Raw genomic sequence first — 15,120 nt, 5'->3', positions numbered from 1 at the left:
CAGTGAGGACTTTTTGACTTCCTCTGCGGCTATGTAACCAGCTGATTAAAATATAGTGTTAACAAAGCCAAATAAGTTACTTTGCTCTGTTCTGCAGTCTAACCTGTGTTGGTCTTTGGGCTACTAACTAGCTGTGTGACTGTAGCCAATTGTGTTAACTCTCTGAGACTCAGGTTCCTCTACTATAAAATAAAAAGGTTTGGATCAGATGATCTCTAAGGTTCCATGTAGCTCTAAAATTTTTGTGAGTCAATCTAAGGCTCTTAATTACAAGGAGGACAGAGAGAAAGTGAGTAGAATAACCAGTACAAATTCATCCTCCACTACTAAAAAACTGAATGTTCACACCACACTGATGACATAATCAGTAGTATTAATTTTGTGTATCCAAGAAGGTACATGTTTACTAGGGGCTGCTAGAGAGACACTGTGACTTGTCTATTGAAGACTTCTTGCTACTACTATAGGAGCAACCCTTTTAGTAAAGACTGTCTGAAATTGCTTTGAATTAGAGAGTATTCACTTCAGTAAGTGAATTAAAAGGAAAAAACTTCATGAACATATTAAGTATGCTAAAGCTAGAGTCTTCAATTTAGTAAAATCCCAAAGTGCCCTAACAAAGTTATTAAAGCACTACTTCCCAATCTTGGGTCATAACTCAAAGTCAGGCTGCCAAGAATCTACAGCAAGGTTATGAATGATCCTTAGAAAAAGACTGTTCCCTATTGTTACTCCAAACATGGATTAAGGAGGATAGGAAGTGATGGCTCGAAGGAGAGGACTGTCCCCCAGCCATAGCCAATATGATGGCAGCAGCTCCTCCTATTAGCACAGCAAAAGTGGCCACCACCATCTCTACTATTTGTTTGTACCCTTGGGGATCATAGGGCAGAGAGAAGGGGGAGCAAGTGGCCTAAGACCTGCTGTACACGTACCCTAAAGTTAGAAAGCTATGTTTATATCATGACAACCACTGTTATATCCATGAATTTTATCACTCACAAATGCAGTACAGTTGGATCACAAAGGGGACTGGGTAGCAGAGTGACAAGACAGCACCAACCTCAACCCATCTTCCACTCTTAGCTGCTAAAACAGGAAACACAGATTGGTTTATGATCTGGCCATCATTCAACAGGTCTGACAATTATATAACTTAAAAATATCTATAAAGCTGCTCCAATACACAACGCAGGCTTTCTATTCCTGGTGATTCCTACCACTGCCATATTTGAAACTACCAACATGAGCAAATGGCAGAGATACCTTCAATCTGAACGGAGAGAATTCCTAAGTCCCGGAGTTGCTGATTGTTGTTCTGAGCCAGAATTCGTAACCGCTCTGCAGCTTCCCGGGGAATGCTAAATGTAACACGGACACTGTTCCAAGGTTCCACCTTCTGTACTTTGAGCTTGTTGGATTCTTGGTTAAAAGAGAAATAGAAAAAAAAATGTGTCAGCCATGGAAAGGAGCTCAATATGCTCTTCCCAGCCACCTCCTCATAGGGATGCCTACATTTTAGTCATAATCATCCTTGGCTTCCCACTGCAACCCTGGACCCCTCACTCTCTTGACCCTAAGAGGTGAAAGTCTGCCCACCTGACTGGAATGAAGCCTCCACACGATGCTGCCTTATACATACATCCAGCCCTCCCTTTCTAGTTCCCTTTTTTGGGTTATCTTTCCCCATTAGAATGTAAACTCCTTGAGATCGAGGAGCATCTCGTTTGCTTGTATTTGTAACCCCAGTGTTAACACAGTGCCTGGCACACAGAAATACATGTTTTGTCTGTCAATCTGGGTAAGTAAGAAAGATCATGACACCTCTTCCATTAAGATCTAATCCTTTTCTGCCAAGCTTCACCATAAAAAAAACTTCACAGCAGTACAGAAAACTTCAGGGGCAAGAAAGATTAAAGCATTACAATACTCAAAGTAGAAAAAGTAAGGCTGAAAGAAGGGACTGTCCCAACAACCTGTAAGAAAGCTTTGTTACTGGAGGGTCTGACTTCACATTTCTTAAGTGCAACCTTCTTCATTGAGTCTTTCCTCATCCTTCAAGTGAGAAGTACTACTTCCTTCCTGGGACATCACATAGCACTTTGCACTTCTTGTGTACTCATCATATTCTATTATACTTCATGGTTATCACAGAGTTATATACATGCTCTTTCCCCATTAGACTGTGAGCTGACAACAACAGGACCATTACTTATTTGTTTTTTGTATTTCCTCCAACACCAAACACAGTGCTCTGTACCTGGTAGGCATTTAATAAATGGATGAATGAATAATGCATTTCTCAATACAGATAAACACCAAATATTTCAAGTTATTACATGCAAAACAGTCTGTAATTCAGATATCATTCATTTGAACTCCCAATCTCTCCAATTATTCATTCATTCATAAAAGCATTTATTAAACACTTAAATGTGCCAGGCACTATAATAGGCAACAAGGATATATATATATATATATGTATGCATAAAAAGAACAAAACAACCTCTGATTGCAAGGAACTTACACTCTATTGGGGGAAAATATAAAACTCCATACAAAGTAAATAAAGAGTAATATTCAGTGGATTACTGGGGATCAAGTACAAGCGGGAATCAAGACAGGCCCTTTGTAAGCTCATTGAAGTTGAGCCTTGTAGAAGCTATGAACTCAGAGTGAGAGGTGAAAAGCAAGCACACTTCATGGAAGAGGTATTAGAATAGATGAAATATCCCAAATAGGGAATAACAGGTTTGGCTGCAACAAAATGTGTAAAAGAACAATGTACAAAAAGTACAGAATGGTGGTTGAATGCAGAAGGACATTAAGTGCCAAACAGAGTTGTTCATATTTTTTTATTCTAGAGGCAAGAGAGAGCTACTGTGCTTCTTGGGCAAAGCAGTGATATGCAAGATGGATAAGAAAAAAGAGTGGAGGCAAGAAGACCAAGTAGGAAGATACTAAAATAGTCTAGACAATAGGTGAGATGGGATTGAATTTGAGGGGTGACCATGCGTGAGTAGAGGGAAGGGAAGAGATGTCAAAGATATTGTGGAGAAAGAAACAACAAGACTTGGCAACTAACTGGAAACAAGGCATGAGACAGAAGAATTGAAGACGACTCAGTTACAAAACTGGGTGACTAAAAGGATGGTTTAGATATAGGGCAGTGAGGCAGAGGAGGGTATTAAAAAATAAATCTTACTTTGGATACACTGAGGTTGAGGTGCCCATGTTAGAGATGTCCAATAGGTAACTAGTTATGTGCCACTAGCATTCAGGGAGAAACTAGGTCTGAATATACAAATCTAAGAATCACCTGACTATAAGATTAAACCCACAGGAGTTGAGGAAACTGTGAATTATTCCAGATTTGGGAAGTTTCATTGTAATGAAGCCTGGAGAAGTAGGCTACATAACAACATAACATAGCATTAGCTCAAGACTTAGGAAAAGGAAGAAGAGGGTTTGAGTCTTGGCTCTGCCACTTATCAATTACAATAGCAATATTGTTATTGTTTCTGATTTTGAGCTGAAAAGGGTCTTAGATGTCAGGTAATTCAACTGTCATCTAGTAGATGAGGAAACTGAGACACACAGAAGTCAAGTGACCTTCCCAAGGTCACACAGATACCAAGTAACAAAGCTGGGATTAAAATCCAGGTCCTCCAACGCTTAATCCAGTACTTTTTCTACTGTACAATAATAAGACCCTGGGCTAGTGATGTAACCTTTTAAGTCTTAGTTTTCTAACTGGTAAAAGGGGGATAATCATGACTATACTGCCTACTTTACAGTTTTGACAGGAAATCTCTTTGCCTACTGTAAAGCATTACATAAATATGTGTTATTACTAATGAAAATTAACAGTTCAAATTGAATACACAAATTGAGGATAGTGGGTGAAAGAGTAATAATGAGAGGCTTACAAGAAGAAATAAATTTTAAAGGGAGTAAGAGACACAGATGGTGAAGGAAAAAAAGTGAATTCTAAAAGAGAAGGTTGGAAAAGGGAAGGTAGAAACAAGCAAGAGCATGTGAATATTAGTTTGAAGTGACAGTGCAAAAGCAGAATTGAAAAAAAAGAATAAAGGCTTTACCCAGGCAGTAATGAGAACTAAGGTTGGCAAGATGAAACATATTGGTAGGAGTCCCAGAATGCTAGGTTCATGAATTTAGATTCAATACAAGGAATAACTCTAGGTTCTTGAGTGGGAAGTGATGGATGAAAATGCCATCATGGTGTAAGGGAAACAACACAAGATCAGGAGTCTGGAAACCTGGATTCTAGTTCAGACTCTCCACTACCTCACTGCAGGATTTTGACAAATGACATCCTTTCCTTGGACCTCAGTTTCTTCCTTTCTATAAAATGCAGGCATTGGATTAAATGGGTCCAGAGGTTCCTTCCAGGTTTTAAGTTCTATCACTATCAGACTCTAAGTTTCAACTGTGAATGGAAGAAAACCATCCTACCCGGAGCCCCACGACAGCTGGTCCAACAGGGGCTCTAATAAGGACAGTGTATTATAATGGGTAATCACATTTGAGGTTAAGTGTTGAGCTTGACAATTTCTAAGGTTGCTTCCAACACTAGAATTCTATGACTCTTTGAGGAGAACTCTAGTGGAGCTAATTGAAGAGACTGATGGGGGCTCTTGGAATGTCTGTCATTGAGTCCGCTGGGGCAAGATAAAATCTTAGGCAGAAGGGGAAATGACCCTCCTGTTACTGGCTCCAGGAAAGGCTTTAAGAACATAAACCCCTTCAGAAAGCACTAATCCAACTCTCTTGAGAATAGGATCAAAGGTTTTCAGAGATAGCATACATTTATGCAAATGTAAGGGTCATTCAGAAGTATGGGATTGCCTAAAAACATTTTCTATTTTAGAACAAGCACTCAGACCTAATGCTACCATTTTAAATTTAACCACTTTGTAATATTTCTTAAAATCACCAAAAAAACCAGGGATTCTATATCTTAATAAGTCAGCAAAGCAATGCCACATGCACCAACTTAACATTTCTAACAGCTGCTTCATGAATAAAAAGGTTCTTAGTATAATATACTATGTTGATAAATGTAACTTACAAATATAAGGTTCTGAATACATGTGCTAAGTAACTGCTGAAGAAGTCGGTTTAAAGCATTCAAATTCCTTGAAAAAAGCTTTCTTCTCCATAGAAAACAATTACACTACAGAAAAGTTAATTAATTCAGACTACAAGGAATAGAACTTTGGGGTAATTCTGAGAGAACCTACACTAAAGTCTGCCTTAACACTAGGGTGTTAATGGTAAGCACAAAACTTCTGGGAAAATTTTAAGTTGTTAAGAGGACAGTCTTCTAGTCTTCTTTAGTACTTATGTGTAATTATATGTATATAAGCTAATTGCTAATCATTCTTATCTGGTAAAATATATTCTAGAGACATTAGGCCTAGTTAGGAGCTCCTATTTGAAAATAACATATCTTAATTTCTTTTTAAATTTCTACAATTCAGATTTTTTTTACAGTGCCCTAAGCTCAGCCACTCCCATATTCCTGCCAATGGAGTTTGACTATATATAATTTAAGACAACCACATAAACACCAGAAAAGACATTTAAAGCAGATTACCCATATGCAAAAGACTGGGAACATTCTCCAATATGGTGTCCAATTTCAATTTCAAGTCTGTATCATCTATATTTCCTTTGAAAGCCATAAAGATCGTAGAATCCCCCAAAATACTGTCATGTTTTGAGTCATCATCTTCCAGTCCAGAGTCAAAATCCACTTCTGAGTCTTCCATTGTTGGTGAGCACAAGGAAGTATAAATATCTTCTAAGTTTGGAAGGTCATCCAAAACCATGGTGATGATTATTCAATACAAACACACCAAGCAGACAGTGAGGCAATCTTTTAGAAGAGAGAAAAAGAACAAAATTTCTCATTGTGCATATATTACAATGTATGGTTATGTATTTCAGCTGTATTCCATTGTACTGTGAAAGCTGTAATTTATTTGTCAAGGCAGCAGCCCTCTGTCCCAAAAAAAGGAATTTAAAAAAAATTATTTAATTGGGATGTCCCAGTAAGCATAAAAGTAACAGATTTAGAGACAGGAATATTTAATCCCTCTCTATCAATAAACGGTAACAGGACTACGGGTATGGAATGTTGATTACACCTACTGTCAGTTTACTAAGTTTTACTTAACAGATTTTCTTTGTTATAAAGAAGGGCCCTGGACCAGGATGGGTGGCATATTGGCAAATGAGCAGTTGTAAAAAGCAAAAGGCATCAATGAAACTTTTTTTTAAAAAGTGCTTTAAATTTAATAAGAATATTTCCTTTCATTCCATTTCATGTTACTGTCATAAACATATGGGACATGGGGGAGGGGAGGAAGGAGTAGTAAGAGGGTAAATGCAAAAAAAGAACTAAAGTCAACTCCATAAATATTTATTCAATACTGATCATGTGTCTAGCACTGTATATATCTTATCTAGGGAATACACACACAGACACATATCTGGAAAACCAATCCATCTCCCTTGTGCTACGTCCATAAATTATACCAGAAAGAGAAATATTATTTACTGAAGAATGGCTAGAGGTGATTCAAAAACATAATGAGCTATCTGCAAGGGGTTAAGTCTCAAAAGTTACTTTGGGTAGTACTGGTGTGATTTTTGTTTCCTTGCGTGAAGGACATCCACAGGACAAAAACAAAATCTGCAGTACATTTTAAAATGTCTTTAAAATACCTTTCTCTACCTGGGAATTGTGTGGGAGGGAGAAAAAAAAATAACTGCTTGATCGTTGAAAAAATTTTAAAAGAAACAATGAATACGATGAACACAGTGAAGCATGGGAAAACTTATATGAATGGATGCAAAATGACGTAAACAACTAAGAAAACGATATTCATGTTATTTACAACAGTGCAAAAGGGGAAAAAATTGAAACTCAATGCTTCAAAATTATATGACCACATTTGGCTCCAAAAGAGAAACAAACAAGAAGGTATTCTCTCCTACTTCTTTGAAAAGCGAAGGGACTAAAGGTCAAGATTTTTAAATATGTTGATTAGTTTTGCTTAACTTTTATTCTTTGTTATAAAGTATTGCTCTTTGGGAGAGAAAGAGATATGCTAGGAAATGTAAGTGATGAAAAAACAGAAGATATTAATAAAAATTTACTTTAGAATGCAAAAAAAAGTTACCTAGTATGTCACACTTAGCAGTCATGCCAGGTGCTGATGATGACCTTGTTCTAGAACAGTGGACCCTCAAAGCATTAAGATTTGGATATTACATTAGCAACCATCATTAATCAAAAGATGCCCACAACTACTGTATATGATTACTGTATGCACTGAATAACACTCAAACATATAATAAAATTAAATATAAAATTAGAATGTACCAGGTTTTACCAGATAAATCTTTAATACCATAAATTTGCTAATTTACTACATGCTTTCAGTTATTTGGATATAATCAAGAAAAAGGAAAAAGAAATCTCCCTCAATAAAAAGAACATGTGATTGGGTCTTACAAAGGTATTTACTTTTTTGGGGGTAACTCTTTAACATACATCATGTAATGTTTATATCATAGTTACCAATGTTTGTGTATTACCAATCCTCTATTAGACCTGTTAGCAATATGAAAGCAAGGACAGTGTATCATCTAAAGAAGGCAGCACCTAGCACAGGTGGGTATTTAATAAATGTTCAATGAATGAATGAAAGAACACACAAAAAAAGTGAATGGCTTAATCGTGTCTTTTAAGTATATATTTCCTGCCAGCTTTTAAAGATTATTTTTCTAAAAACGGATTTCCTTACTCTTGAAGAGGCTATGGTTGAATTCACTTCACTCACCTTGAAGCATTCCAGAAAGGATAGATCTTACTCACCAAACTTTACAAAAGTACAGCCCCTCAGTACTTGGACTTAGAGATTCAGAGGGTGGTAGGGGCATGGCTCATGGTTTAGGTCATGCTGGCAGATGAAGTACTGCTCAACAACTAGGGAAGCATGATTTTTCAGTTACCTGTCCCAGCAATAACAATAACTAGATGTAATTCCCTATAGGAACTAGTGCATGTTTCTTTGCTGGCCCTCAAAACCTACAGTTATTTCTTATATTTCTATCTAGTGCTTTACAATTTATTAAGCACTTTTGAATTCACTTTCAACTATCTTCATTACATCCCTGGAGAGATAAGCAGGGCAAGGATAATTATTCCCCCTTCTACAAATGAGGAAATGGGTTCAAAAAGGTTAAATTTCTAGGGTCATACACATAAGTGGAAAACCCAAGATTCAAATCAAATCAAGGTCTTCTGACTCCAAGTCTAGGTCTTTTCCCATTACCTCATGAAGACACTGTCTTATTAGTCTTAGCCAATAATCAAAATCATTAATTTAGCTCCCATCTTGATGTTCTAGAGCCACAGACAATGAAAAAATGAAGTCACTTACGGTTCACAGAATTTAGAGCTCAGTGATAATTTTAAGTCCAAACTTCCTTCTTTTGTAGATGAGTCCCAGAAAGGTTAAGTGGTGTTACCAAAGTTATACAAGTAGTAGGTAGCAGAGCCAGAATTTGCACTCAAGAAAATAGTCAATAAACATTTATTAAGTACTTACCATGGGTCAGATACTGTACTAAGCCCCAGGAAATACAAAAAGAAGCAGAAGACAGTGCCTGCCCTCAAGGAGCCCACAATCAAACAAAATATACATAAACAAGCTACATACAGGATAAGTAAGAAATAAGTAAGAGAGGGATGGCACTAGAGCTAAGTAGAGTTGGAAAAGGTTTCCTGTAGAGGATGAGATTTTAGTTGGGACTTGAAGGAAGCCAGGAGGCAGAGCAGAGGAGGGAGAACATTGCAGGCATTGGGGACAAGCAAAATAAATGACTGGAGCCAAGAGATGGAATGTTTTGTTCATGAAACACCAGTATCACTGGATTGAAGAGAAAAGTAGGAAGTAAGGTATAAGACTACTGGTGTAAGGTCCTCTGACTCAAAAGACTGTCCCTTCCAGGGCATTAAGAGGCCTCTCCAGACAAGGTAATAATAATTTAAAAAAAAAAAGGTTCACAATAGTCTCTAGAAACCCTATTTAGCAAAACAAAGAAAGAACACTTACAGATACCAAGGAGAGTAAATTAAGCCTCGAAATCCTTTCAAACAGGTATTACTGTTACAATCCTCTTCAGTCAGGGCAAAATAGAGAGATGAAGAGAATAGCCACTGCCTCCTAAACACTCACCCAAAGTCTCACATTGATATGGTTTCACTTACCAAAATGATGTCTTGTCTTATCATTTAGCCAGACCACTGCCTTTAACTCCAAACAAACAGGCATTTGGGGACCTGTATTTTAGTAACAGTTGAGGAAAGAAATCCAGAAAAAAAAAAAAAGAGAGAAAAATAAAATCACAATGTTACATAAATAACTGCTACAAAGGTGATCTATTATTTGCCGCAGGAATCAATGTGAAGTAAACAAGCTCTTAAAAGATACAAAAAATCTGATTTTCATTAAGTTTGAGAAAAGATCTGTTACTAAGATCTCAATGTGGTGAAGAAACACATAAGGAGAGAATTCTCTCTTAATTCAGTATCAATGTAATATGGATACTTTCACCTAATCTGGGGACATTTAAATTCTGGCTCCTTTCACTAAGTATAGAAACTTCTAGATCATAGGATAAATACATAAAAAAAAAACCACGCAGTAGCCTAACAAATAAATGGCAGTGTCTGTCACTTAAGAACTGAAATACATATTCTAACCACCAAATTTTAATGTTTCAGTTTAATTTATGAGGTACATAGAAAGTATCTGGGAGAATAATTAATATGAATTGTTCAAAGGACATAGCCATAAGAGATTTAATATGAGACAGATCCTCTCCTTCCAACCCCTTTCATAAGCTTCTTAAACATTATTATGTATTTCTAGTTCTAGTCTAGAGGTCTCAGGGACCAACTTAGGCAAACCACCGACCAAAATAGAGAAAGTTAGTGTTCTGAATAGCTGACAAAATGCCTGGTCAAGAAATCAGAATTTTAACAGTGGGATGGTCACACATAGTGAAAATAGTAGATTTCTCCTTTCTTGATTTTCACCTCCAAGCTTTGAAGTTTTCTCTTTCTGAGTTGCCATAATAATTTACACATTTCTTATGTACTATCACTTTATACCTGGCATATTGTAAAAGAACACTGGGCTTGGAATCAGAAGACTTAAGTTAAAAGCTTCAGCTAACCCTCTTACTATCAGCAAATTGACTTCATCTGTTGGAGCCTCACTTTCTTCACCTGTATAATGGGAGTAATAATAATTATACTATCTACTTCACAAGCTTTTTGTGAGGAAAGTTCTCTGCAAATTATAAAGTATGATGTAAGTATAAGATATTATTACCATGCTCCATGAAAGGGGGGCAATGCCAAATTCATCTCTTTCTAATACGGTACCCTTGTAATACATGGGGCTGTGTATATATTAAATAATTAATAATTATATGTTGAATCAAACTGATCAAAAAAAATGGCTCAGGGAACAATGAACTTTTAAGACTGACAATCTTATCACCTTAGCTAAAGAAAGAATTAAGAAACTGACCTATTAAACCTCCATCTTAACACAGATTGACATATGTGGTGAAGAACTTGACCATGGCACATTAGGCCGAAAGACAAAATCAAAAGCTCAAAGGCATTAATTATCCCCCTCATACTAGATGCCATATTAGAAGGATAAATATCCTGAAGTATAACAAATGTTACAATCTTCCAGATCTCTAAACAAAATTTACAGTGAGCTTAGAATTTTTATCCTTTATGGCCCAGTAACAAAAAAACCAAGATATTTTTAATGTATCATCAAAAAGTATCAAAAATATAGTGTGAGTTCTAGGCACCATCTCTTTATTCTTTTTTTCTTAACTGGACCAATGATTTCATTTTCATAGGGAACACCTATTGGAGAAATTCCTTTCAACTGCTCAGTAAGTTATAGTGTTAGAGAGTTGCCTAGGACACTGAAAAGTTCAATCATTTGCACAACGCCAGTATGTCTGGCAGGAACTGAACAATGGTCTTTTTGACTCTGAGGTCAGCTCTCTACCCAAAACGCCAGGCCTATACAACCTGTAGAGGAGGTTTTCCTTTACTTTTTTCTCGGGCTACCCAAAATCCTTTGGCGGGCTGCAGGCCTGCACTATGCCATGCTGCCTCTCAACATAATAAAAAATTCTTACCAACTAAACAATAAAAACCTCTACATAAATTGAGTGAAATTCAACAAATACTAAGTATCTACGATACAGAGAGCACTTTGCTAGGCTAGGAAAGTACAAAGGTAAATTAGACACTGACCTCTCTGTCTTCACAGACCTTATAGTCTTGGCAGGGGAGATGACGCTTACACAAATAACCATAATGCAAAACAGAATAAGGTAAGTGCATGACAGGTATAAACCAAGTGTTACATCAGCTCCATGGAGGGAAATGAAAGACTTTATTTCTCACCAGGGGAATTAGGAAAGACTTAAAGGAAGGTGTGGGTCTTGAACAATGGGAAGGCTTTCAAAAGATAGCCAGATTAGGGAAGGCAGGAGTTAATAGAGGGCATTTCAAACACAGATAGCTGAGTTAGTAAAAGCCTGGGGAAAGCACAGGACATAAAAACAGAATAAGGACTAGTTCAGTTGGTTGGATCATAGAAAGAGAGTTTGAGACTTGAGACTGGTCTAGAAAGGCAGGGTGGCACTGACTGGAAAGGCAGGGTAAAGCCCTATGCTTAGTGCTAAGCTCAATAACACTCAGATCCTGCCCTGTGGATACCACCTTCTTTCTCTAACAATAATTACTAAGAATTAATTGTACATAGAAACAATCTCTTTGATCATATTCCTCAGCTGTTATCCTCCTTTAAGCACAGAATTTCTAGAGTTCAAAATCTATAAGGCCTACATCCAACATAGATCGTAACAATGTAATTAGGGCTACTGAACAACATGGACATATCTTTGAGTGATCATATAGACTGTAAATAAGTTCAACCTCCATCTGTTTGTTGAGAACTGCCACAGAATTCATTGCTCCAACCCTCAGAAAAAGAAAGGAATACAGGAGAATCAGGGATAAAATCACAAAGCTCTAATGTTAGAAGAGACATCAGAGGGTATCCTGTCTAAGGGTTACAGAACCAAAAATCTCCTCTACAACCTCCCTAGCCAGTCTCTGAGCATATGTTGAAGTACCTTTGATAACAGGACCTCAAACTTCAGAGGCAGCCTACTCCATTTTTAAATAACTCTTCATTGTTAGAAAATTCTTGGGGCAGCTAGGTGGCACAGTGGATAAAGCACCGTCCCTAAAGTCAGGAGGATCTGAGTTCAAATGTGGCCTCAGACCAAACACTTGACACTTACTAGCTGTGTGACCCTGGGCAAGTCACTTAACCCCAACTGCCTATAAAAAAAAGAAAGAAAATTCTTCCTTACTGAGTTGTGATCTACTTCCCTATAACTTTTGCCATATATTAGGATATATCCACGGAAGACAAATCTAAACATTCTTCCTCATGAAGTTCCTTCTCATGGGTTGAAATCAGAGTACAATAGTAGCTATCCCCTTGTCACCTTACATCATTCTTACTGCCGGAAAAATTTTATCTAATTTCATGGCCTGGGGAATTTACTGGCCTTATCATCCCAAGGAAGAGCCTAACCATCAAATGTAAGTGTCTTTTAGCCCATCAGAGATATAAGGGAAGAATGAGGATCTTGCATCAGAATTCTTTTGATTGAGAAGCTTAGAAATTCTAGAGACCTTAATGCAATTATCTATTCAATCATTACCTGAAACACAAAGCCCTCCACAGTCTTTATAGATTCCATTTCTCCTCAGCCAACAGGCAATGCCAGCAAGGCACACAGATGACTGGGGAATGCAAGCAAGTGCCTCTGGCCTCTTGTCAATGCTCTACTATGTATGCTCTGTAAACTCTACAGTGCCATGCACTCAATAGGAATTCAAAATATATTAATCAATTATGACGTTTCCTTATGTTTCACACAGAGAAGCTGTTCTTCACAGTAAACACTTTTACTGCTTCCTGAATACAAATTCTTACAGAACCATTTCCCACCCCTCCCACCCCCAGTGATTTCCCCTCTACAAAAAAGCAAGTCAGCAACAATTACACAATTTCAGAACTTAAGAGTTGCCTGAGGCACTGACTGAGAGAAAATATGACTAGCCCAGGGCCACAAAGCCAAGTGTGGGAGGCAGGACTTGAGTTCAGGCCTCCGAGTCTCAGAGGTAAGATCCCTATGTACTACATCATGAGGCATTCTCTCATAAAGACAAAATTTTAACACAGCATATGAATGCGAGTTATTATTTTTATTACTATAGTTGCAAGTACTCCTAGAGGTCACTTATCTAACTTATCACTCAATGAAGGAAACTCTTCTTTAATACCCCTCCCCCAACCACCATTTTTCAACTCATTTTTGTTTGTTGCCTTCCTTCATTAGAACATAAACTCCAATGGCAGCTTGGTGGCGCAGCGGAGAGAGCACCGGCCTTGCAGTCAAGGGGACATGAGTTCAAATTTGACCTCAGACACACAACACTTACTAGCTATGTGACTTGGGGCAAGTCACTTAATCCCAATTGCCACACACTCAGTACTTAGAATGTTCAATTCCACAAGACACAGACAGTTCTGGCTTTTCTGCAGGCCTCTACATAAGGTGATTTAATGTGAATTTATGAATTTATTTTGAAGGGAGGGACAGGTGGGGGCCAGAGACAGGAGAAGATGGACAAGAGTGGGGGAGACCGTGGATCATTTAGGGTAGGAGCAGAGAGAGCGCGCACAATACTGTACAATAAAGTTAACAGAGGTGATTTTTTTTTTTGGAATGAGGATTTCTTTCAGAATTCTTTTATGTAAAGTCAAATTTGTGTAATGCAAATTTACATAAAATGAGAACTGCCTGTATTGGGAAAAGTCACTTTACTTAGTATAGCAGAAAGAACACTGCTGGGGGTTCAAATACTGCTTACCTTTGTGACTTTAGGCAAATCATTTAGCCTCCCTAGGCCCTAATTTCCTCATCTTTAAATTGAGGTTGGCCTAAAGAGCCCTTCTACATCTGGATCTATGATTTGGGATCCTATGACCTCTCTATGCCTCACTTTCCCCACTGGCAAAAAGAAAGCTCTATGATTTCTAAGTTTTTCTTAAGAGTTTTTCTCTGATCTCTAAAATCCTTTCATAGTAGACATGGGAATCCAGACTCTGTGCGAACTTCTATTTGAATATTTTCTACACAGGAAGCATTCCCATTCCACTTATAGATTTGTTTAATTTCCATACTGCTCTTCCTGACATTTAAATATAACCCATCTCTCTTAAAATATCTACAATAAAAATATCTACATTCGTACAGTACCCTGCACAAACAGTTAAAAAGGACTTTATCTTACCCGGTCCGTGAATATGTCAGGGTGGTAAAACCAACCCCATCTCACAAATCAGACAATGAGAAAGGTTGAAAGATCAGGAAACCAAGTTCAAGACTTATTTTTTATGAAAATGTACCATCAGATATTTAAAAACTGTTTTCACATTTTCTTCTACTGCTTTTTCCACAGCCCTTGAGATGAGACAACATAGTTCCTAACCTCTCACTATCCTTCACCCTTAAGGATCTTTCCTATTGCCTACTTTTTCCAAATTATTTTTACTACAAAGAACTCTACAATAGTAAAAAAGCCCTCCTTCATTGTGTCCCATAATGCTAAGCAGCACGGTATTGTGGAAATAATCACGGACCGGTGTCAGGAGCACCTTCAATCAAATGTTACTTTTGATACATAATACCAATGTGACCCTGGGGAAGTCAGCAAGTCATATAACCCCAAAACTAAGTTTCATTATCTGTAAAATGGAAATAATAGTAGTACACTCAGGGTTGTTGTCTAAGGATAAAATGACAATGCATATAAAGTGCTTTGCAAACATTAAAGCACTATATAAATGTAAACTATTATCTTTTAATCTCATGAACCACTTTATTTAGCAAATT

At 37.4% G+C, this 15,120-nt stretch overlaps 1 protein-coding gene across 4 annotated transcripts in view; it reads right to left on the bottom strand.

Annotated features, from left to right (window-relative positions):
- The window catches only part of NCOA6 (nuclear receptor coactivator 6), a 66,609-nt gene that overhangs the window by 42,506 nt on the left and 8,983 nt on the right, over window positions 1–15,120 (bottom strand). For 3 of the 4 annotated variants that reach the window (XM_078150265.1, XM_078150267.1, XM_078150266.1), the window contains 4 exons: window positions 9,308–9,379; window positions 5,621–5,902; window positions 1,267–1,422; window positions 1,003–1,089 (listed from right to left, as the gene is read on the bottom strand). In XM_078150265.1, coding sequence (XP_078006391.1) covers window positions 1,003–1,089; window positions 1,267–1,422; window positions 5,621–5,855 — 478 coding nt within the window. In that variant the 5' untranslated portion in view covers window positions 5,856–5,902; window positions 9,308–9,379. The remainder of the gene's footprint in view (window positions 1–1,002; window positions 1,090–1,266; window positions 1,423–5,620; window positions 5,903–9,307; window positions 9,380–15,120) is intronic. The other variant, XM_020998544.2, reaches the window with a different exon arrangement.

Source organism: Phascolarctos cinereus, unplaced genomic scaffold (assembly GCF_003287225.1).
Source record: "Phascolarctos cinereus isolate Bilbo 61053 unplaced genomic scaffold, phaCin_HiC Scaffold_2;HRSCAF=192, whole genome shotgun sequence".
Taxonomy (NCBI): Eukaryota; Metazoa; Chordata; class Mammalia; order Diprotodontia; family Phascolarctidae; genus Phascolarctos; species Phascolarctos cinereus.
Note: the sequence above shows the minus strand (reverse complement) of the source record. Positions and strands in the feature narration are given on the sequence as shown.